The sequence below is a fragment of the Magallana gigas genome, chromosome 6 (assembly GCF_963853765.1).
Source record: "Magallana gigas chromosome 6, xbMagGiga1.1, whole genome shotgun sequence".
Lineage (NCBI taxonomy): Eukaryota > Metazoa > Mollusca > Bivalvia > Ostreida > Ostreidae > Magallana > Magallana gigas.
Genome location: NC_088858.1, coordinates 21,144,077 through 21,169,535, shown reverse-complemented (window position 1 = coordinate 21,169,535; position 25,459 = coordinate 21,144,077). Strand labels below are relative to the sequence as shown.

At 36.0% G+C, this 25,459-nt stretch overlaps 2 protein-coding genes across 4 annotated transcripts in view; both read left to right on the top strand.

Annotated features, from left to right (window-relative positions):
* Window positions 1–25,459, top strand: part of LOC105329357 (uncharacterized) — a 162,452-nt gene that overhangs the window by 59,203 nt on the left and 77,790 nt on the right. The window lies entirely within an intron of this gene.
* Window positions 12,393–13,854, top strand: LOC117691641 (putative nuclease HARBI1). The gene has a single exon (XM_034478122.2). It carries the CDS (start codon window positions 12,407–12,409, stop codon window positions 13,361–13,363), a length of 957 nt encoding a protein of 318 aa, XP_034334013.2. The 5' UTR covers window positions 12,393–12,406; the 3' UTR covers window positions 13,364–13,854.

The following is a 25,459-nucleotide window of genomic DNA, read 5'->3' as shown; positions in this document are numbered from 1 at the left end:
TCAAGCACTATCTCAAAAAATATACATGTATTTCAATATCATGAATATCATGATCATTACCATACTTTGACTTGTATGAGAGAGAGAGAGAGAGAGAGAGAGAGAGAGAGAGAATATTAATGACAGAATGATTTTGAATCAAGACACAAGTTTCACAGCAGCCATTTATGACAATTCCTTATGATTTAGAGCTTAAGCTCTGTTAATCTCTGAGATAATTTGGACCGACAGTCTGTAGGACGAAAACCCGCCTGTACTAGGCTCATGTCGTATTGTGTAAAACGATCTATTACAACATCTCCCATTACAACTAACTTAAGTGTGTTTCATGTATTCAGTCAAAGGCAAATGATTGAATGTAGTGTGTTGTAGAAACAGAGGGACATTGGTGTATTGGACCAAATTTTTCTTGCGGATGGTACACATCTTTCTTTAGCTTATATGCATACTTAGCATCAATCAACAATAAACATCTACGGCCTCCTGCCGGCAGGTTTCAGTTTAGTCTACCATCGCAGTGATTATAAGTACCGGTATGCATTTTAGTCTACCATCGCAATGACTATAAGTACCGGTATTGATTTTACAAGTTCAAATCTTCCATCGCAGTTGTCAGGAAGTAGCATTTAGTTCTAGCTTATTCTACCACTTTGTGGATCTCTTCTAAACTTTAAAGTCCCATGTCAGCATTAGACATATTTTATCATCATCTCATATCCAGGCAACTGTATAGCATTGATCTTATCAGCTTCTCAAACATCACACATTACCCATAAAGTGTGTTTCCTTGTGTCATCCACATACTTCAGCATTTCCAACATGCAATAATTAAAGTATTCCCTTATTTGCAAGCTGCCTTGTTCAGCATCCTCTGCTGACAAAGAGCACACCCGCCTTCTGCTCGTTGTCGTAATCGGGAACAAATCCGTAGACAATGAGGTATTAATTATGAACTAGCAATTAGTAAAAAATCGTCAGTCTGCATGCGACCCTATGGAGGGTTGTATTTGCGAACACGATAGTTGAATCGACCATAGAACTTACGAAAAGATACTTCAAACAAGACTTTTGATCATTCCCTTTGATCAACTTGTTTGTCAGTAGGTTGCCTCGGCAGAGAAACTGTTCATTGAAGAACGTGCCATTGCGTATCGAATTAACTGAGACACAAAAACACCATATTCAGGTGATGAAGGTATATTGCTGCAAAAGTAAGGAAAGTTGACCAAAGAAAAATTGAAACCATCATTAAGTTTTGTTGTTAGGTGACCACTCCTGATTTCCACAAAAAATCAAGTTGGTACGGAAACTTCTCCATCCATCCAGGTGGATTCTGCTATTTGACACAAGTTTTAACAAAGGACTATATATGATATGGGCCTAAAATGGCTCTCTAAAATGAACATCATCATTTTACTGTAATTGTTTGTTTTCTTTGTACAGATATATATGTGATGTTTTTACATAATGTTCATTTTGATTCAACTGCCCACACTTTAGAAATATGACATCGAAGGGACAACCGTTTCCCGCCATTTTTTGCATTTTCAGAAAACAAAGCGCGCATGCTTGAACAAACAAATATTTTAATCAGAGATGTATATAGCCAGGGCGAATAAGTGACCAAAAAATTTTCCTAGTTCAAGCATGCGCTCTATATTTCCCATTCATAAAAAGATAAGAAAAATGTCAATTTTTGACTGATTTTGATTGAATTATAGACATAGCGTCACTTCTAACGTCATATACTACCAGTGAGTGCAAATAAATCAAAAAATTAGGTGAAAAATATGTTTTACATCAACTCTTCTAAAATATAACATAACATTTTTTTGTACCAAAAACACTTTAAAATATGGCGAATTATGGGGGCCAAAACTCATATCATATATAGTTCTTAGTTCATGCATGGCCACCTGCGAAGGCCAGTCGCTTATCTACTTAAATAACTAACTATCACGTTATACCTGTCCGCAGTTTATTCTTGTTTGGGGATAACATGTTAAGGTACATCACTCACCCAGACTTATACTTTCAAGACACTATGTCGCAAGATGGCGATTTATACGTTTGTTAAACTGTATCAATCCAATTGATTGTGTAGTTGTTTAAGTAATAATAATAATCATGTAATGTTTTGCTAATCTTGGAAACTATTTCAAGGTGTAGCGAGCCACTTTAAAGCAAGAATTAACCTCTATTTCAGATTATGGTTGTACTAACCATTGCTTGCTCCAATCATACCACATACGCATTTACAAGTCAGGATTTATGCATACAGTAAAACTCTTTTAGTACGAACTCGGATATAGCGAAATCTCACGTATAGCTAATTTTTTTTGAGTCCCCGGTAAAATTCTTAACAACTCTTTGCAAAATTTTACGGATATAACGAATTCGGATATAACATACTCATACTGAAGTTGGGTCCCGCAGAGGTGAATAGTAACGAAATCTAACACTTTTACAACGAGTTTCTTTACAGTTTAAAAAGTCTGCACTGCGATTTAGCATAATAGTTTGGATGATTTCACATAAATTCGGATGATTAGATGATTTCACATAAATTCTTCAATTCATAATCTAATTATTAAAGGTATCACAAGAATGAATTTCTATTTTAAGCCTCAATCAGCAACAAGTGTAGTATGGTGAATGAAAACATGTATATAGTGAGTTTGCTTTTGTTATTATTACGAATTCGTTATATGGATATAACGAATTACGGATATATTAAAGTATTCATATGGTCCCTAGGACTTCATTATAACTGAGTTTTACTGTATCTCTAATCAACTCTTATCTTAAACATGTGATGTATACTATACAAAGAGTCTTGAAGCCTTTGAGCTTGAATACACTGAATAACAATGGGTAGGGGATTGGTCAACTTGTACATATAACCCAGTCATTTACATTAAAAAGTCTTCTAGCTGACATGCTATACAATGTGTTTTTAATATTACATTCATTTAACCCTTATGGTTTCATGGATTTAAAAGTTTGACAAAACTTTATAATTATATATTATCCAAATTTAAACATGATTAGCTTACAATATGTTAATGTCCTAATAGATAAATTCTGTTTTCATTTGCAATACAGGTTGATTTAACTTTTTTGGTTTTCTGATTAAGTAAAAATCTGTTTCTGGCATGTTCCCAGCTGCCCCTGTATCCCCCTTTTCCGAATTTCTGCTCATGGCTTACCCTTAAACTTGCTCCTTCAAAGGGTTTTGAGTTGTGCAAATTGTCTGGCGGACAAACACCTTAGCAAAGCTGTTTGTATGGCAGAATTTGCAACATGGCAAGGTTTCTCAGGTCCTTGGTGTAGAGAACTGTTCTCATGGCCTGCTCAAAGCTTGGGAATAGGTTGTTAACTGCTCCCAGGGTCTACCTTACCTAGCCATTAACCCGCTTTAAGCAAAACGCTATTTGACCCATTGATTATTTATTGACACAATTCATAAATTTTCAATAATGATTGATTGATAGATTGAATGATTATTGATTGATTGATTCAATAGTCATATTGCTAATGTCATAGATTTACACTGATTGATCAAACAATTTACTTGATTGATTATTTATGAATTGATTTGAAAAATTGATTGTTGATGTGATGACTGATTGATTTATTCTACAGTCATACACCTGCTCATAAATTGGGTGGCAGGTCGGTTGTTAATATGCATGTTCAATTTCAATAAATAAGCCATGCCTAAAAACGCCAGTTGTGTTCAGCTGTTGTCGTTTATAAAGACTGTTGAAAGATGTTGACCAGAACTGTTTGCAGTTCACTTGGAGCAAATGTCATCCGTTGAGGTTTGAGCTGTAAACGTTGAAGATTCCGAAGTTTGAAATTCGTCTTTGAATTTCTCATAGCAATTTGTCAATAAAAACCAGGTATAGGAATATCGAAATCAGCCCTCCATTACAGACACCTTATGATACTAATTCCTTCTCTACACTTGATTTCAAAGTATACTTATTGTATATTTTGGGATTTTGCAATGAAGAAGTGTTTGAGTACTAGTATTTTATGGAACGCCAAATTAACATATATTCAAATATTTGTACCTATCTTCAAATAATTGTACCTATCTTCAATTCAATTGTACCTATCTTCAAATTGAATTAGAGATAGGTACAATTCAATTATACCTATCTTTAATTCATTTGAAGATAGGTACAATTGATTTGAAGATAGGTACAAATGCAATGAATTGAAGATATGTTCAATTGAATTAAAGATAGGTACAATTGAATAGAACATATCTTCAATTACTAAAATATTGGCAATAATGAATACTCCCTGTATAGTACGTCATTTCCGTTACGTCACAACTGGCGCGAAAATTTATCAGTATCTTCATCCGAAAGATTGAGCCTTAAAACAAACAAAAACTCATAATAATTGTTACCGCTTTAATAAATAGAGTGATTATCAACTGACATTCTTTGATAAAATTATGGGAAAAAATAAAGCCAGTTTTTTATTTAGGTATATAGTGACCCTAACGACGTCACTATCCTAACTCCGTCACTTTTGGGGTATTCGGGTATACATGTTTTTGGCTTACTTATTGATATACATGTATATTTTAATAAGTAAATGATGCCTTTTGCAAATACATGTTTATTGCACACACACACATTATTGTGAATTTACCTTTATTTATTCTTTCATCTTCGTTGTTGGTGCTTCCCTCGTTTCCCTCCATGTTGAAATGTCTTCAAGGGAGCGTTCATTATTTTCAACAATACACAAAACGAATTGAACCTAGGTATAATTGAATTGTACCTATCTTCAAATCCTTTGTAGATATGTCTGAATTGAACCTATCTTCAAATCAATTAGAGATAGGTATAATTCAATTGAACCTATCTTTAATTGAATTAAAGAAAGGTATAATTCATTTGTACCTAGGTATAATTCATTTGTACCTAGGTATAATCATTTGGAGATAGGTATAATTATTTACACCTATCTTCAATTCAATTGTACCTATCTTCAAATAATTGTACCTATCTTTAATTCAATTGTACCTATCTTCAATGATTTGAAGATAGGTACAATTAATTAAAGATAGGTACAATTATTTGAAGATAGGTACAAATATTTGCATATACGTTAATTTGGCGTTCCATAGTATTTTAAGGGAAAATGTCAAAGCTACCTATAACATCATAACTTTTAAAGTTTATCAAAAAACCCGGCAGAACATGTTTCTATTTTCCGGATTTAAGTTTCAATTTTAACTACTCTGCAATGAAATGGCACAAAGAATTTTAAAAAATTGTAACATGAATATAATAAGTAATAAGAAATTAATTTTGAAAAATTTTGAAAAAGTCAGTAGTTAGTATACATGAATGCGAAACATTGAAGATGACATAAAAGGAGGCGGTGAATGTTTTAAGAGGTACACACTGATCCTTGTAAAAAAAAAAATTATACATCATTGTAACTTTTGCTTTCCCCGTAGCAATAATTTACACCTTTTTCTATTATTACAATACTTGAGAAGTCATTCATATTTTGTATCATGAATTATATCATTTTTATTTCAAATAAGAAAAATTAAAAACACATTTTAGACAACAACTAAAATGGGGTATGGGGTGCTTAAAGATATTAAATGGAATAACCTATAGAATTCAATTAGACATGAGAGAGAGAGAGAGAGAGAGAGAGAGAGAGAGAGAGAGAGAGAGAGTATCTATGTATATTTTTATGCATATACACTGTACAAACGCCTAATTTTCAAAACTTCAGTTTCACTTAACATCCACACTCTCTTTTCCCTTTTCCTGTTAGGTTGTACACAATAATGAATGAATGGCCTTTGTAAGATTTTCAGCAAATACAAAAATTGTGTCTTTCTTTACGCTTCTCAAATGCTATTATGAGACACTCGATATCTTACGGCTATCTATGGAGTAAAACTGTAAAAAACAAAAGTGTTCTTATCATAGTACTACGAAAAGTGTTGTAATATTAAGATACAAGTAAAATACTAACACACTGTTGTCCTTATAGACAATATATTCCATCAAATAAGCTCTTAAAATACATTGATTCAGAAATAAACGAATTCGTCTGAACAATAATGCTCGGTTTTCCTTTTCATATGTCCATTCGACTTTAACATTTCTCTATGAGAATGTTAATGGAGAAATTGTAATTTTTGTAAATACATGTGCAGGTTTAAATTGTTTCTGGCCAAATGGGGGCAATGAATAACTGTCAAAGCGACACAACCCTGAACAAACAATTTGACTTGCCTTCATGTATACAGAAATCACGGAGGCTAATGATTGCCGCTTAACAATTCAATTACTGTTAATCAATCAATATCATTTTTGACAACTCTAAATTTCATCTTGGCGCTAGGAATAATGACGCTATTTTTGCTTTGGATAAATGCTCTATAGATTTTTAACAATGGGCCTATGGGCCACACTGCTCTCCTGATAAAAGTTCTAAATCTGATCAAATCAGTTTTGGGAATTAAATACTTAATATCTAGACAAACAAGTCGTACAGATATTGTATAGATCTTATTTAAAAAGATTTTAATTTTTTTCCACACGTTCTTTTGTAAAACATTTAACCATTATACTCTTAATTAATTTGTTTGTGTTGTTTCCGTTTCAGCAATTTATAAATAAACTATATCTATGATGCTCTAGTTCATCATAATATAACAAGCTACAACATTAGTTATTGAAAGAGATGTCTTTTAAATATATTTTTTGCTGATATTTGAATTCCTTCAGATTTTTTTTAATTCTCTGCAGATACCCCGGTATTACTCTAGATGTCACGGTCTGAACTAAGAAAATAAAGTATACTCGAATTTTAAACTTTTAACCTTTCATTCGGGGCCCAGTAATGTCCAAGAGGTCACATTTTAGCAATTTAGAATCCTCATTTTGAAATAATGATTGCATTTTATCATATGTAGTATTGTAGTATGTTCATGTTAAGGTCTCGAACAATTTTAAAAATATATTCCAAATCCAATCTTCGAAACCCTTCCGGGGCTAGAGAATTATCCAGCTGGCCCAGTTCGAACAATTTAGAATTAAAAGTAAGGCCAGATGATTGCGAATAAGTGACAGACGTAAGAATAATTACATCAAAATTCTTGAATAGACGATTTTCAGATTTTTTTTCTTCAAAATTTTGATTTAATTTCCAATCATTTACAACAAATTGTGCTTCATGTGAAATATACATGAAAAATATTAAAGTCAGGGGCGAAGCTAAGGTTTGTTTATGATAGAAGCAAATTAAGCCAGGGGGTTTTTGGGCCGCCTTGAGGCTCACAATGGGTCCAGGGCTAAGCCCTGGTGGGGGCCCAGGGGCGAGTTTTCAGCATTTCAGACACTTAATTTTGAGTATCCAGAAAAAAGATATTCATTAAAAAAACAGTTTTTAATGTGTAAAATGCTTACTTCATCATCATCAAAAAATTAACAATGAAAAAGAAAAAATAGCGTCTGATTGATGATTAAATCCATTTAATTTTTATCTAATAAGTCTTGTGCATTCTCTTCTACTGGTCTATAACGTTTTTTGTCTACAAAAATACTCTTAAAATACAAAAAATAATCATATATTTAAACCTTTAAGATTCTGTTATTTCTCAATATTCAATAATTGTCAACCTGTCATCCAGGTTATGGAAATATATGCAAATAAAAATAGAAAATATCAGAAGAGAAATTATTATTTTTTATTTATTAAAAAAAAGGCAAGTCGCCTTTGCTTTTTCTCTGCAAATTCTGATATAACAGTTGATACATTGACTACCATATCCCTGAAATATAGAAAACTTGCTAAAGACGACATCCTTTGTCCCGTCATTGTTGCAATTGTCCTAAAGCCCCTTTCACAATTGGCGCACGAGCAGAAGCGACTGAATATTCGTGCGACCGATAAAATTAGATATGAATCGTAAACTGTTGCCGAAATAATCGCATTTGAAAAACGTATTCGTACGAAATTCGCACGATATAAGCAAGCGTTGTGCGATGTAAATTCATTAAATCTTGCGATATATCTTACGTCTATATGCGACTGTTTTACAATGAAAGCGACTGTTGAAAGATAATGCGATAGGATCGCGCGAGAGACCAGGTGATCGGACGATTGAACGTGCGCCAATGCGATTGGATGTGCGATCATGCGTTCCATGGTACGAAGGCTCGTGCGAGTCAGATGGGGTATATATACCGCCCATTTCCGACGCTCTTCAATAGACATAGTTGCAAGCGAGAGAATATGCCGCCCAAGAAGAAACAGAGATGCAGCAGCATTTATTATAATACCTCAATATGATTATTCTATTATATTTTATGGGTCTAGAAAGTCACGTGACAGGGCGATTTCATACGAATGAAAAAGCCGATATGAGCACATGATGTAGACAAGTATGATTAAATCAAAAATATTTAAATCATTCTGATTCTCTATATATTACAAAACCAACTTAACTATCTATGATTCGAAATTATCAAAGAAAAATGAGAGTAACAGAGGAAATCAAACAATCAAACAATTTTAGAAATTAACGTATTTTGTATAATCATATGTTGTTCGTTTATTGCATTAGTGTTCAGGGAAAATGAAGATTTATTCCCCCAGAAAAACTTATTTCCCGCGGGCGATGCCCTGGGAAAATATGATTTTTCTTGGAGAAATAAATCTTCATATTTCCCTAATCATCATCATCATGCAATAAATGTATATTGTTGAATTGTGGTCTGCAACAGAGATGCTTATACAGGGTATATATACTAGTGGCAAAGCATGTCATATTACTGATAAGTCGTGCAATGATAGTAAAACGTTGCAAGACAACTCGAGCATGTTGAGCAACATTCTCATGGTCGCACAATAAACGCATTAACAACTGCGATTCATCTTACGACCTTTAAAAATCGTGCATCACTCTTGCAAGTACACACAACGTTGTAAAACGTTCGTACTAGTGTTCGTGCGTTGCACTGCGGTGATTTGGATCGCATTCGGTCGCGTCTGAATAGTGTGCATGTTTACTATTTTGAGGAGACATGATGCGAGCACTAAAACGCATGCAACGAATGCGAGAGCTCGTGCAACGTATGAGAGACCTCGTGCAAATCTAAAATATTCCGGTCGCAAAGTGTTGTAAAGTGCTCGTGCGCCAATTGTGAAAGGGGCTTAAGGTATGTCTTCAGGCGACGCATGGCGCTTAAACAGCGCTCTGCGGTTGTTGAAGTTACGGGCATACATGCAAGCATTTCCAAATATTTGAAGATGTTTGGATAAAACAAGAGTTCCTTGATTGAAACCAAAGTCTCGCCAAAAGTTTCGGGTTTTACCTGTTCATCAGTCCATCGCGCCCTCCACCTGTCGACCTCTCGTTGAAACTCGTTTTTTTTATTTGCGGGCAAGTCCTCCCCAAAAGTGTCATAAAGTTCTGTCAATTTTGCCCTTGTGATGTTTCCTATTTGAGAAGGAAGTAAGTATTGTGCAGAGAATCGATTTTCGTTTTGAACTAAACGATCGTTCAATTCTTTGACAAGATGATCTACGAATGGTAGATATAGATTTCGCTTCCAGTACTCTGATGGAGTATCTCCTGGAACGTTTCCTCGGTGGCATTGTCGTCTAGCAAACCTTGGTACCGAAGGCTGAACATCATTTCGGACTCCCATAGCTACAGCTTCTTCAAATATACCATCACACACATCATCATTAACACGCTCTGCACTCAGCAAAGAAATCACGGTTTTGCTCTCCTTTGCGGCCTCCTACATCCTGCGTCCCTGTAGAACTGCTGAGAGGGGATTAAGGGGAGTAAGAACGTGTTCAGATGTAACTGTACCAAGAGCTATGAGAAAATCAAAATGGTTTATTGAACATACATAACTCCTTGCTTTAGCGTCTCGAGCTCCGTCCTCAGACAATTCCTCTAGAGCATCGATAATGACATTATAACATTTCTTAAATGTAGTTAATGCATCGACCCTAGAGAACCACCTGGTCTCACAAAAAGTTTGGGAGTTTCGTTTTGCGTTCCATTTGCTCCTTTGTTGGATTGTCATTCGATAAAGATTCGTTAAACTGTTTTAAACGTTTAGCCGAGTAATCGAATGCAAAAGAGATTGTCTGCACTGTATCCATCAGATTCCGAATAAGTGGTTCTTTTCAAGCATGAATTCGAACAACTGAAACGTTCAGTGAATGTGCACGACAATGAGTGTAGGTAGCTTTAGGTACTCACTCTCATATTTGCCTGGACACCTCTATGCTTGCCAGCCATATTAGCTGCCCCATCATATCCCTGTCCACGCCGCATACGATCAATGACTATGCCGTATTCCTCTAATGATGATATAAATTTATTAGCAAGACGTTCACTCGTAGTACTTTCAGCTTCCTGAAATCCAATAAACTCTTAACCAGTATTTCCTTATTCTTTATCAAAATATCTCACACACAATGCAGTCTATTCCTTTGTGGAACAGTCTGTTGCTTCATCTGCAATAAAACCGTAAAAACTGGCAGCATTACAGCGATCAACTATCCCTTTTCTGAATTGGTCTGCACAGATGTCTTAAAGTTTATTTTGTATCATGGAAGATGTATACTTAGCCTTAATGTCTGCTGACTCTAAATGTGCAACCAAAATTGGGTCTTTCTGTGCCTGTAAATAGAGTTAGACAGGAAAGTTGCCCTGTACGTCCCCGTACTGCTATGTTTTGTCTAGCACAAAAAAGAAACGCCTTAATGATATCACCTAGAATGTGACAATTCCTTTCAATTACTTCCTGATGATAGCTTGAAAGTTGTCCCATGATGTCAGCTTTCCCGGTTTCCTGCATTCCCAGAAACCTTTCGCTGGCTCTGACGTTATCGTGGTGACTAGAGCCTTCCGATAAGTGCCTGGATACGTATTTACTTTTAAAATTGGACCAGTCAGTGACGGGACTTAGTTGTGTGAATGTTCGTTCTTTGGCATCATTACGTTGACTGCCGAACAGAACACATGGAGCACAATAAACTGCATCACAAGACATAGAATATTTCATCCATGTATGCTTTCCGAGCTAATTCCATTTTTCCCTAGTTTACTCTTTGTACCCCGTACTTCTTTAGAATTAAAAAAAAAGCTCACACCTCATATTATCCTCATATTTTCTGTAGGTGATTGAGGTAAATTGTACGAATAATATATTTCACTAGCGCTGCAGGCTGACAAATGTATTGTTGTTTATCTTATTTGGTTTCTATTCATCAATTTCATTTAATAGTTCGTCATTGTCATTTTTCATTCAAAAATATCAATGAAAAATCAAAAAATCAATCTATTATAAAAAAAACTTATATATATTTTTATTTTCCTTACCTGAACGGAAAGTCAAACTTAAAAGCCGACTCCCATGTTCAGTAAGGAGCTTGGTCTTAGAAATCGGTGTCGCTTGTTTGAAATAAGTCGATCCGGATAGTCGGGGCCTTGGGAGTCAGGAAAATTATCAAATGTACATTTAACAGTTTCTGAATTTTTTCTGAACTGGGCAAACTCTTTGTTGCAGTTGATTCTTCGGATGTTTTAGGCTTTCCGAAGAAATCGGTAATTTTTTGTTGTTTTTGAAACATGTTCTCTTAACATTAAAGTTATACCGGATAAAATGAACGCAAATACTGTATATTGTAAAACTAATCGATAGAGTATATAAAATTCCGGAATTATTTATATAGTTTAGTTTAATTTTTAGTCCTATAGCAAAGTTTTAATCAACCAGCATTGTTTAAGTTTTATTTTATTTCTATTAAAATGTGTTTATTTATTTATATTTTTTTTTAGTGAAAATGAAGTGGAAGCACTTGCGTACGCCTAGCTACGCGCCTGCAAGTAAAATAGAGTGAATCTTTCAATGAAATTCATTTGATTTCACGTTAATTTCGTTGAATCGACATTTTGTTTAATTTTCCGTGATGTTACTTAAATTATTATCAAATGAAAATTGGTTGATTGTCAGGTAATTTGAGAATATATTTTTAGGTGGAATTCACATGAAATTATTTTTTTTAATGTTCACAGAAAAATTTGTATTGAAAATTTTGCCTTGCCGTTTATGAATTTGATTAACCCAGGGGCCCGTTTCACAAAACAATCTTATGACTAAGATCTGTCTTAGGACCAAACTTTGTCATAAGTTTTCATCACTGCTGTTTCACAAAACTGTCATATCTTATGATTATCATAAGATCCGTCTTAATTTTAAGACAACCATATTCATGTCATAAGTCCAAACTTAAAATGGCGGCGGCCTTTGTTTTGATTCAAAACAGAAGACAATTAAGAAGAGAACGGGTGTTTAGAGATAGAAATAATCCCTTGGACTATATGGACGACGTAGATATCATACATAAGTTTCGACTACCGCGTTTTCTGATACTAGATTTATGTGGGGAGCTCAGGGTCCATCTGGAACACCTGACCGGTAGGTCCCATGCCATACCCCCATCCCTGCAAGTCATGGTGGCACTCAGATTTTATGCCAGTGGGAACTTCCAGGCTGTTAACGGGGATGTCCATGGTATAAGCAAAGCTAGTGTGTCAAGAATTGTAAATATTGTAACATCAGCACTTGTAACTTTAAGCCCAAATTATGTAAGATTTCCACGCGATGACAGAAGCATAAATGACACCATACTGGGCTTTTCCCGCATATCCAATTTCCCTAATGTCATTGGTGCCATAGATGGAACTCACATTCCTATAAAAGCTCCAAAAGATGACGAACATCTTTTTGTCAACCGAAAATTTTTTCACTCTATAAACGTTATGGCAGTTTGTGATGCAAGTTTGAAATTCACCAACTTAGTTGCTAGATGGCCTGGTTCATCACACGATGCTTTTGTGTGGACAAATTCTACGCTATGTGATTTATTTGAGAGTGGTGGCATGAATAGAGGGTGGTTACTTGGAGACAGTGCATACCCCTTGAAAAAATATTTGTTGACCCCTGTCATGAACCCAAGTAACCCCCATGAAGAAGCGTATAACGAGGCCCATACCAGGACGAGAAATACAATTGAAAGAAGTTTTGGGGTCCTAAAGATGCGTTTTCGTTGCATCGACCTTTCCGGGGGAACACTTCTCTTTCATCCGTCAAGAGCATGCCGAATCATTACAGCTTGTGCGGTTTTACATAATATGTGTATTAATAACCATGTACCAGCACCACGCCCACAGAACCCCCGGGGAAATCGATTTATTCCGCCAGACAACTATGTGTATCAAGGCCCAAATAACGATGGGATGGAGGTTCGTCGAAGACTTATCCATACTCGATTTTAGGACCTTAGTTCGGAGAAAGAATTCGTATAATTTCAGTGAATTTTTTCCTAAAACCATGAAGACATTATTGTGTATGATTCCTTATTCCGCTTTAAAATTGAACCTGTAACAAACAAGTTTGTTCACTTATTGGATTAATTGGTTTGAAATGTGTATTCATGTATATTTATTATTCTTATTAAGGGATGCTTAATGAACAAGATATAAAATGAATCAAACACATATTTTTAATCTATTACTCATTTTCAGTCAAAGGCACATTGAGGGTGGCATTATTTACTATTCCGAGTTGACACAGGTAAAGCGAGTGCTGCTCACGCTGTATCTGAAGCTGTTGCTCATCAACCGCAAGACGCCGGTCCTCAATCTTGAGACGCTTCTCCTCGGTGTCAAGTCTTCTTTTCTCTATCTCAAGTCTTCTTTTCTCAATACTCAGCCTTTCCTCTTCTGCTGTCACAAGTCTCGTCATGAGGTCATCCCTTTGCTGCGATTCACTAGTACTAACGGTTCTTTTTGTGCCCTTTCTGCTTAATCGCGAGTTTTCAACGGAAGGTTGGCATTCTGTAAAAAAAAAAATTATCGATACATCTTTCTATATACAATGCAAAACAATGTAAATATTAATTTAACTTGTTTAAGTATTTAGAATATAAAATTATAGTAGATATTCCACGTAAAAGATGCGTGTTTAAAAATAACTTAGTGCACAAAAAAAAAGCCATGTAATTACATTTTGTACCTATTGAGGCATCTGTCATGTTGCTTGGGGGTGCTAATAATGCATCCGTGGTCGTAGAAGAGTCTAGGACATCAATGCCACCTTCAACTCCGGATATGGAAGTTTCTCCGATAATTCCCTCTATCTTCTCATCTATGGGTCGTAGTGTAGCTTCTGATGGCAAACACCCCCCTCCAGTCTTTCTCTGCTCTCTCCTATTCAAGGCTAGTTTTTTCCTACTTTCACTGCTCAAGCAAATCCACTTCTTCGTTTCTTCTCCGTCCTGACGTACCCTGTTGTATTTACTGCATTCACTTTTAATGCCACTTCTGTCCATGCATCTCGCTTTAAAGCATTTGAGACAGTGGAGTTTTGTTTTGAAAAAAGAATATCTTTCTTACTTTCAACTTCATCTGTTAAAACAGATATTTCTGCAGCCGAAAAATTTGGACACCTCTTTGCCATCCCCGAGCTCACTTAATGTCGTTTTTCTGACCGCACGGACTTTCGATTTCCTACCCGCTTACTGGTCACAACTGAGTGCATTCAAACATCATGCTTTGGTTTTTTAGCTCACCTGAGCTGAAAGCTCAAGTGAGCTATTCTGATCACTTTTTGTCCGTCGTCCGTCCGTCCGTCCGTCTGTCTGTCCGTCTGTAAACTTTTTACATTTTGAACTTCTTCTCTAAAACCGCTTATCCAATTTCAACCAAATTTGGCACAAAGCATCCTTATGGGAGGGCGAATATAAATTGCAGAAATAAAAGTCCGATCTGTATTCAAAGCGGAGAAAACCTTGAAACTGTAGAAAAAGGGGGGTGCATTTTTAAAAATCTTCTTCTCAAGAACTACTGATTCCAATTCAACGTAGTTTAGCATAAATTATCCTTATGGGAAGGAAAATATAAATTGCAAAAATTAAGGTCTAATACTGTTTCAAATCAGAGTTATTACGAAAATAATAATAAAGGAAAGGCGTGTTTCAATCAAGTCAATAGCCTTGGATTCGGCATCCGGTAAAATGGGTAGACAAGACTTGGCCTGGGCAAAACAAAAGATAAGCAGTTATTAATCTGCCAATCTCATTAAAATTTCAGGATATTTGATGGACCAGTATATTTGTATTTGCTGTAAATATTGCTGCAAAATAATGCGTATTTGGAATTGAAGATTGCCGATCTGCCCCGGCTTTTATTTTGCCACGGCCCGGTTTTGCTTACCCATTTTACCAAGACTCGTATTCCATACTTCTAAAACGAGGTTCTTTGTTTAAAGCAGCCATGACATTATACGAAAAAGGGTCGATCTGACTATGATGAATTTGCTTGTTGTGCAACAGTTCGCGTATGAAGGGAAATTTTTGAAACATGAAAAATATATTGGTGCCGATTTTGTGAAGTAAATTGAGGCTAAATATTTCAATGCGTTGACAGTTTTCACACATGACGTTGATGTTAGCTTGTTCTGATTTTCGTTTCGTTTTCATTATTTATGCTTTGTAACCTGGAAACTGTGGTCTGTATTTCGTGATTTTTACGTATCAAATCAAACAGAGACTTCGGTAAATCAAACAGTTACGTTAACTGTTTACCTGCGCAAATTAAGCAAAATCTGATGTAGGAGTACTGAAATACAATTCATTCTATCGGTAATTCGGCATTACTTTTTGCGTAATGGTAGATTAATGCAATAGGTTTTTGTTAAGATGCTCGGCATTTTCTCTAGTTTATTCAGTTTAAATAGAGTTTGATATCGTTTACGGAAGTATGTAGGTATATACATGTATATATATGATTCATTTCGAAAAAATAAATTGTGTTCTTTATTTGTTATACATGTAGTGCATGTTTCTTGTGTTTACTTGTTAACAATTTCTATTTACTAACCATTTTTGAGTGTTTGCTTCGAATTATAAGCAAGATACAGAGAATTGCTAGCAATTCTATGTTTGTACACAGATCTTAAAAGCTAAAGATTAAATCAAAGTACTGATAGTACTGAAAAGCGCTAACCCAGCTTCTGTATGTATATAACAGATATATGTATATAGCATTTCAGCTTCTGTATACGCACTATATTTCCTCATCACTGCATGACAGTCCCTGCAATGATGTATGTAAGCCCCGTACATTAATTTCACAATAACCCGTAAATTAGATTCACAATAGCCCGTGCAGTTATGTGCATAAACCTCTGAAACTGGTTCCCTAACCAGTTTAAATGATGTATACTTTTGCTTAGAGGGGGCGGTTATTCGATGTACCGGAAGTTGAAGTCTAACGACAATAAAGGGCTGAGCTATGCTTAGCGCTTTAAAAAGTAAAATAATTGTCAATATTTATTACGAAAATTTTCAAAATCTGTTTTTCCAGAAACCAACTTATTGAATTGTAAACTTAACCTTTTTAGCTCACCTGAGAATGGGGCCACAATGGGGGGGTCGACGTTTAACAAATGAATATATAAAATCTTTAGAAATCCTCTTCTCAGAAACTAATCGGCCAGGAAAGCTGAAACTTGTGTGGAAGCATCCTCAGGTAGTGTAGATTCAAAGATGTGAAAATCATGACCCCTGGGGATAGGGTGGGGCCACAATGGAGGGTTGAAGTTTAACATATGAATATAAAAAGTAAATCTTTAAAAATCTTCTTCTCAGAAACTAATTGGCCAGGAAAGCTGACACTTGTGTGGATGCATCCTTATGTAGTGAAGATTCAAATTTGTGAAAATCATGACCCCCGGGGGTAGGTTTGGGCCACAATGGGAGATCGACGTTTTACATAGGAATATACACAGTTAATCTTTAAAAATCTTCTTCTCAGAAACTAATCAGCCAGGAAAGCTGACACTTGTGTGGATGCATCCTCAGGTAGTGTAAATTCAAAGTTGTAAAAATCATGACCCCCGGGGGTAGGGTTGGGCCACAATGGGGGATCGAAGTTTAACATAGGAATATATACAGTAAATCTTTTAAAATCTTATTCTCAGTAACTAATTCGAAGGCAAAGCTGGAACTTGTGTGGAAGCATCCTCAGGTAGTGAAGATTCAAAGTTGTGAAAATCATGACCCCTGGGGGTAGGTTGGGGCCACAATGGGGGATTGAAGTTAAACATATGATTATATACAGTAAATCTTTAAAAATCTTCTTCTCAGAAACTAATTAGCCAGGAAAGCTAAAACTTGTGTGGAAGCATCCTCAGTTAGTGAAGATTCAAATTTGTGAAAAGCATGACCCCTGGGGGTAGGTTTGGGCCACGATGGGAGGTCGATGTTTTACATAGGAATAAACAGAGTCATCTTTAAAAATCTTCTTAGTAAATTATTCAGCCAGGAAAGCTGGAACTTGTGTGAAAGCATCCTCAGGTAGTGTAGATTCAAAGTTGTGAAAATAATGATCCCCAGGGGTAGGGTGGGGCCACAATGGGGGGGGGGTCAAAGTTTAACAAAGGAATTTATAGGGTAAATCTTTAAAAATCTTCTCAGAAACTAATCAGCCAGATGATTCTTTATAATTGTTAAGACTTTGGCCTCAGGACAATTCGTTGGCCTCACGAGAAGGTTGAGAGTTTACTGTACGTTTATATCCCATAAATAAACTATTGTTAGGGATCTTTTTGAGAACTGCAATACTCAACACATGATATGACTATAAAATCATCCTGTTAGAAAAGGGACTAATGATTATAAACATTAGAATATCCAGGGGAAAATGGATTTTATTTATACAGGATTTACATGAATTATTGTATATTGTCCAGATAGTTTGTATTATGACTCCATTGAGCTGATTTTATCATACCTATTGTTCCTCAGGTGAGCGATGTGGCCCATGGGCCTCTTGTTTCTTGAATAGACACAAAGGCAGGGGCGGATCACATTACTTGTAATGATATGATTACAATATATTTTATATCTCTTATTTTCTGTTAAAATTTTATATTTTAATATTTTTTTTTCAAAATTGTATTCCACATGCGTACATTGTATACTAGTATAGCAAGACAACAATTCCCTTACTTCCAAAAAAAAACCCCACTATTGTCTTATGAATACAGCAATAAATGCAATTAAGTATATTTTTAAAAACTTAAGGTAAAACATATGAAAATTGTTTAGATAAGTTGAATATGTTTTAAAAATCAAAATATTAATAGATAAATAATGAAATGAAAATAATCCCAGAGTGAGCGCATCTTTTTTAACGTATCGCATTAAAAGTTGTATATGTTTAAAAAGTATATACAAGTATAAACATATCTTAAGATTTATAACACTTAAGATTGTTTTGTGAAACGCAAGTGATAGATCTTATGATTGTCATAAGTCAGATCTTATGACAATCTTAAGATCTGTCTTATGACAAATCTTATGATACTTTTGTGAAACCAAGCCCAGGTTTCTTTAGAACATGTTCAGCAATGGTAAAAAAACGGTTCATAATAGAGATCCAATCTTAAACTCCGAAAATTAATGATACTATTCCCATGTGCAGCCTACACATAAACAAGATATCTGTGAGCCAATGCTCACTAGTGATACCCCCGCTCTGATGTGAATATGCAAAATAAGCAAAGTCGACATTTAACAGAAAGCTGGCATCTGATTGGTACAGAAATATATCCCACAATATGGCATGCCTAAACAAATAGTGTGTTAAAATTTCAAGCATCTGCGATAAACAGTTGCTGAGAAATCTTTGAGGAAAATTTGTTTGAAAATTTTGGCTTAAATAAACAAAGTACTCATTTAACAGGAAGTTGATGTCCAATTGGTACAAAAATGTATCCCACAATATGGCATGCCTATACAAATAGTGTGTAAAAATTTCAAGCATCTGCGATAAATAGATGCTGAGAAATCTTTGAGGAAAATTTGTTTGAAAATTTTGGTTAAAAAATAAGCAAAGTCGTCATTTAACAGGAAGTTGACGTCCGATTAATACAAAAATATATCCCATGATATGGCATGCCTATACAAATAGTGTGTATAAATTTCAAGCATCTGCGAAAAATAGTTGCTGAGAAACCTTTGATGGAAATTTGTTTGAAAATGTTGGCTAAAAATAAACAAAGTACTCATTAAACAGGAAGTTGACGTCCGATTGGTACAAAAATATATCCCACTATATAGCATGCCTATACAAATACTGTGTAAAAATTTCAAGCATCTGCAATAAACAGTTGCTGAGAATTCTTTGACAAAAATTTGTTTGAAAATTTTGGTTAAAAAATAAGCAACGTCGTCATTTAACAGGAAGTTGACGTCCAATTGGTACAAAAATATATCCCACTATATAGCATGCCTAAACAAATACTGTGTAAAAATTTCAAGCATCTGCGATAAACAGTTGCTGAGAATTCTTTGACGAAAATTTGTTTGAAAATTTTGGTTAAAAAATAAGCAAAGTCGTCATTTAACAGGAAGTTGGCGTCCGATTGGTACAAAAATATATCCCACAATATGGCATGCCTTAACAAACACTGTGTTAAAATTTCAAGCATCTGCGATAAATAGTTGCTGAGATAAATGCGACAGATATTTTTGTTACGGACGGACAGACAGACAGACAGACAGACAGACAGACAGACAGACAGACGGACGGACAGACAGACACACAAGGGTAAAACAGTATACCCCCTCTCCTTCGGAGCGGGGGTATAAAAATCAAAGTACTGAAAAGCGCTAAGCCGGGAAGTAAGTGTGAAAAATATATCGATTGATATGATAATACATGTAAAGAATCATAATGTTCGTTATTCAGAAAAATGCACTTTTGGATATGCCTCACTTATTGATGCATAATTTTTTGAATGATTAATGCATGTTGTCGTGTTACAGTGAAAGCAAAATGCTGATGACTTTTTAAAAAATCATAATGAAAGCATTTCGCAATAAATGTTAGTGTATCTTTATTTTTGAAGCATAGAATGATTTATCCATTTGACTGTAAAGTCAAAATTTCCAATTTACAATAATATGTTTTACGGTGTGACCGTTGGGGCGAGCGCAGAAGGAACCACACATATGTCATTATTGTTAAATGCAACCCATGGACTTGCCCTAACCAAAAAACTTTGGCTTTGTCTCGAAAACTTTTACCACCGCAAGGAACCCGAAGTTATCAAACTTTTATTCCAATGGTCCTTTCCTAGGCTTTTACACTTAACAAACTACCACTGAGCATTAATACAATGTTAAACAGACTTACTAAAATATTTTGATAAACAAAAAGCCGTTTGGTTTTTTTTTGTGTAAATACAATTATTTTTATCATTACTTTACCTTTTAATAATGATCATTAAAATCAGTAAACAATAAATTGTGTGTCTGTGTTATTTCTCATTCTGTTCCTTGCTGTTACCTGTGTTTTAATTATTTTCCTCTGTGACATCAATTTTTTTTACGCTCTATATGCGTTGTAGACATGTGCCTTAACTCTTTTTTAGTGTGTGATATCCAATTTTTTTGAAAGGTTTGACCACATGTGCAACTATAACAAATACATGTAGATATTTTAACAGTTCAATTGTTTTCCTTTTATTTATTAATTACAAAATGATGTGGCTGCACGTAGATCTAATAATGATTGGACTTTTCTTTTTTAATAATTTTTGTCACCTACCTAACGTATGCATATATGATTGGATCAATATGACAGTAAATTTAGCATGCCGGAACTTGCATGTGTATTTACTAAGCAAAAAATTATCAAAACACTAATCAGCCAAAGAGTCACCGTTAACACTGATACTGAGTACTTCCTACACGTTACATCCAATACAGATGCTTGATCCACCTCTAAATGTATCGCGGGAAATTAAAACGCGAGATCACTGTGACGTCATACTTAACTTTCTTTAGCGCTCGACAGTTTTCGTAAATTTGTCGGACATATTCGGGGAAGGAAATGACGTCATATGTCAGCAAAAGTTCAGATAGGTACAGGGTTTTTTTTAGGTAAGCATATTGGTTGCATACTTTGGTGTTTTTGAAGGACTTTTTATTGGTAAATGAAAATGATGTATACGATTTACAGGTAAGAATTTTCCTTAGAAACGCTTCCTGTTCCGCCATGTTGCTATGCACCGCAAAGGATCACTGGGATAGTAGAACGTTTTCACGCGGGTCCACAAAATTTTTTTTGAACAATGTGCAGATTTCAGCTCGAATTTCCTAGCTCCGTTCGTATACGTTGTCTTTGGAGCTCGCTACACGAGCGGCGCTTCCCGCCGACTCGCTGCGCTCGCTATAACAATCTGCCTTAACGCGTGTTAATAAAGATAATGATTGATTTTAAAATTTTAGCAATACCTGGAAATCGAGATCATTTGCAGTAATTTTAAAATGATATTGCTTGTAAGTTTTAAACAGATTTCGCTACTGTTTAGCAGAGCTACAGAGTGCATGCTTCTTGTGAAGAAAATAAAGTAAAATAAGATTGTCGCCAATAACAACGATCAAATGGTGATATTTATTTATGTTTATTTTCTAATTTTCATCATTTCTTTGATTTTACATCTGACACCTTCCAAACCAAAAAAAAAAGATGAACACTAAAAAATGCAGTGGCAAATTACGATACCAATATTATTGCAAAATAAAAAGCCAAAACGTTTTGACAAAAGTTAGAGAATACTAATCGCATTACAGATCTGCCTTACAGGGAATGCTACTTATTCTTCAAAATATAAGCTTTGGTATTCGAAAAATACACCATGCAAAAACCCCTAATGTATTAACATTACCGGATGTTAGAATATCAAAATGGAGTCGCTTCTTTTAATTTAAGCATCAACTAGACGGTCTTTTCTGGGGTATATTTTAGGATATATCATTGAATTTGATAAAGTCTAGCTCACATCTCATCAGACGTAAAAAGTATCGTGTTTTTAACAAGTTTTATTAGGTCACCTGAGTCACTCAGGTGACCTATTGCAATTGGTCTTCGTCCGTCGTCGTGCGTTGTGCGTCGTGCGTTAACAATTTTACATTTTTAACTTCTTCTTGAAAACTACCAGGCCAATCATTACCATTTTTGGTGTGAAGCATCTCTATGGTAAGAAGAATCTAAATTGTGAAATTTATGGCTCTACCACCCCTGGGGTGCCACGGGCGGGTCCAAATATGCAAAAAAAGCCAAATTTTCAAAAATCTTCTTCTCTACTTCCACACAAGTGAGGAAAAAAATGAATGCATGGTTATGATGTCCATGAGGCCCTCTACCAAAATTGTGAAATTTATGGCCCCTGGGTCAGGGGTTCATGCTCTAGGGTGGGGCCAATATGGCCAAATAGTAAAAATGTATTAAATCTTAGAAAATCTTCTTCTCTACTCCCATATATATTTGTTAAAAACTAGATGCATGGTTATGATGTCCATGAAGCCCTCTACCTTAATTGTGAAATTCATGACCCCTGGGTCAGGGGTTCATGCTCTAGGGTGGGGCCAATATGGCCAAATAGTAAAAATGTATTAAATCTTAGAAAATCTTCTTCTCTACTCTCATATATATTTGTTAAATACTAAATGCATGATTATGATGTCCATGAAGCCCTCTACCTAAATTGTGAAATTCATGACCCCTGGGTCAGGGGTTCAGGCTCTAGGGTGGGGCCAATATGGCCAAATAGTAAAAATGTATTAAATCTTAGAAAATCTTCTTCTCTACTCCCATATATATTTGTAAAAAACTAAATGCATGGTTCTGATGTCCATGAAGCCCTCTACTTTAATTGTGAAATTCATGACCCCTCGGTCAGGGGTTCATGCTCTAGGGTGGGGCCAATATGGCCATATAGTAAAAATGATTTAAATCTTCAAAAATCTTCTTCTCTACTCCCACACATGTGGGCAAAAAACTGAATACATGGTTATGATATCCACAATCTCCTTTACCTAGATTGTGAAATTCATGGCCCCTGGGTCAGGGGTTCAGGACATGAGGGGGGGGGGGGCAATATGGCGATAAAGTGTTAATGCATATAATGTTTAAAAATCTTCTTCTCTATTCTCACACATCTTTATAAAAAAAACGACTAATAATTATGTTTACCAGGAAGTCCTCTACTGAAATTTTAATTTTCATGTCCCCTGGGGTATGGGTTTTGACTCTAGGGCAGGGCCAAAATGGATGTATAGATGCTAATGCATATAACGTTAAAAAATTATCTTCTTTACTCCCACACACCTGAAAGGAAAACTAAATTCATTATTTTGTAGACCAGATCTTTTAGTTTTTCACCAAAATTATAGGTTTCACAGTTCTTTTTGAATTAAATGTGGTTGTCATTACAAATTTATAATTTTTCTACTCCAGTACGAAACCTAATTAATTAGATGCATATATGAGACTCCATGACAAGTTTGTGTATCGGATATATACAGGTGACCGTTAAGGCCAACTGGCCTCTTGTTAAAAGGATGTTGTCATGGACGCCTATGCAGATGTCACAACAGTATTTCACCATAGGTTCACGTCAAAACCTAGCTGAGGCAAAACCATTCCCGAATTTCCCGTCGAATTTGAGCCGTTTCCGCCTGCGACAGGGGCTACCTATTTATGAGATGAAACAAAATTTGTAAGATGTCTGACTATTCGCGTTTTGTAATAATGCAAGCTAGGTCATTTTTGTGATGTGTGTTGCTTTTTATGGGAAGAGGGGTGATACTTCGACGTGTAGCTTCGACGTAAACAACTCTAGAGCCTTGCTGGATGTACCTATGGTGTTCCGATGGGGCCACTTCGACCTTCGCGCTTTCGCCTTTAGGTCGAAGATGCGAGAGTGCGAAGTTGCGAAGGCGAAAGTGCGAGAATGCGACGGCGAAGGAGCGAAAGTGCGAAGATGCGACGGCGAAGCGCGAAGTTGCGATAGCGAAAGTGCGAAGGAGCGATACTACTATCGCTCCTTCGCCTTCGCAACTTCGCACTCTCGCCTTCGCAACTTCGCACTTTCGCCTTTGCCTTTTTTGATAGCATTCAGAAAGTCTCAGTCGATTACATAGAATTTGATGCAGACACCGTACTCGCCAAGGTTTTCCAATTAATCCATGATATTATTGGTACGCATGCACTAGGCCATTGTGCTTACAATGAATATTTATTAATATTTTAATGTGTATATGTGACATATATGTTTACCAGTGCTGGTTATGCATAATCATTACACTCCACATAAAATGTAATGTCCGCCATAATGTATACATATGCACTTCCAGACTCCTGTCACTTACCAGCTGTCTGTTTACCGTGGATCAAACACAATATTATTCTAATTTCATTATGCGACACTCCTTGCTCATGTATGGATCTAGAGGGGGAGAGGGGCCCTCAGGAAAATTCAATATTAATAACTTCACACATGCAGTAAAGGGAGAGAGAGGGTCCGGATCCGATCCCCCGGAAAATTTAATTTTATCAATTATATATAATTAAAATTCTCCAAAATATGCCACCCCCCCCCCCCACCCCGGCAAATTTAATTATCCATCGACCCCCCCCCCCCCCCACCACCCCCCCCCCCCCCCACCACCCCCAAGAAAAAGGTATGGATCTGCGCAGGCTGTTGAAAATAAATTCTAAAAAGTTCATCGTCTGCCTCAGATGTATGGTGTTCCGATGGGGCCACTTCGACCTTCGCACTTTTGCCTTTAGGTCGAAGATGCGAGAGTGCGAAGTTGCGAAGGCGAAAGTGCAAGAGTGCGACGGCGAAGGAGCGAAAGTGCGAAGATGCGACGGCGAAGCGCGAAGATGCGATGGCGAAAGTGCGAAGGTGCGAAGGCGAAGGAGCGATACTACTATCGCTCCTTCGCCTTCGCAACTTCGCACTCTCGCCTTCGCAACTTCGCACTTTCGCCTTCGCCTTTTTTGATAGCATTCAGAAAGTCTCGGTCGATTACATAGAATTTGATGCAGACACCGTACTCGCCAAGGTTTTCCGATTAATCCATGATACCATTGGTACGCATGCGCTAGGCCATTGTGCTTACTTTGAATGTTTATAAATATTTTAATGTGTATATGTGACATATATGTTTACCAGTGCTGGCTATGTCTAATCATTATATACTCCATATAAAATGTAATGTACGCCATATTGTATACATATGCACTTCCAGACTCCTGTCACTTACCAGCTGTCTGTTTACCGTGGATCAAACACAGTAACATTCTGATTTCATTATGCGACACTCCTGGCTGATGTATGGATCTAGAGTGGGAGAAGGGGTCCGCCCCCCGGAAAATTCAATAATAAAACTTCACACATGCAGTAAAGGGGGAGAGAGGGCCCGGATCTCATCCCCCCCGGAAAATTCAATTTTATTAATTATATACAAGTATAATAAAATCTCCAAAATATGTCTCGGAACCCTCCCCCAA

What these genes read in the sequence shown, in the direction of transcription:
- LOC117691641 (XM_034478122.2), top strand. Translation starts at nt 12,407, where the DNA reads ATGGACGACGTAGATATCATACATAAGTTTCGACTACCGCGTTTTCTG.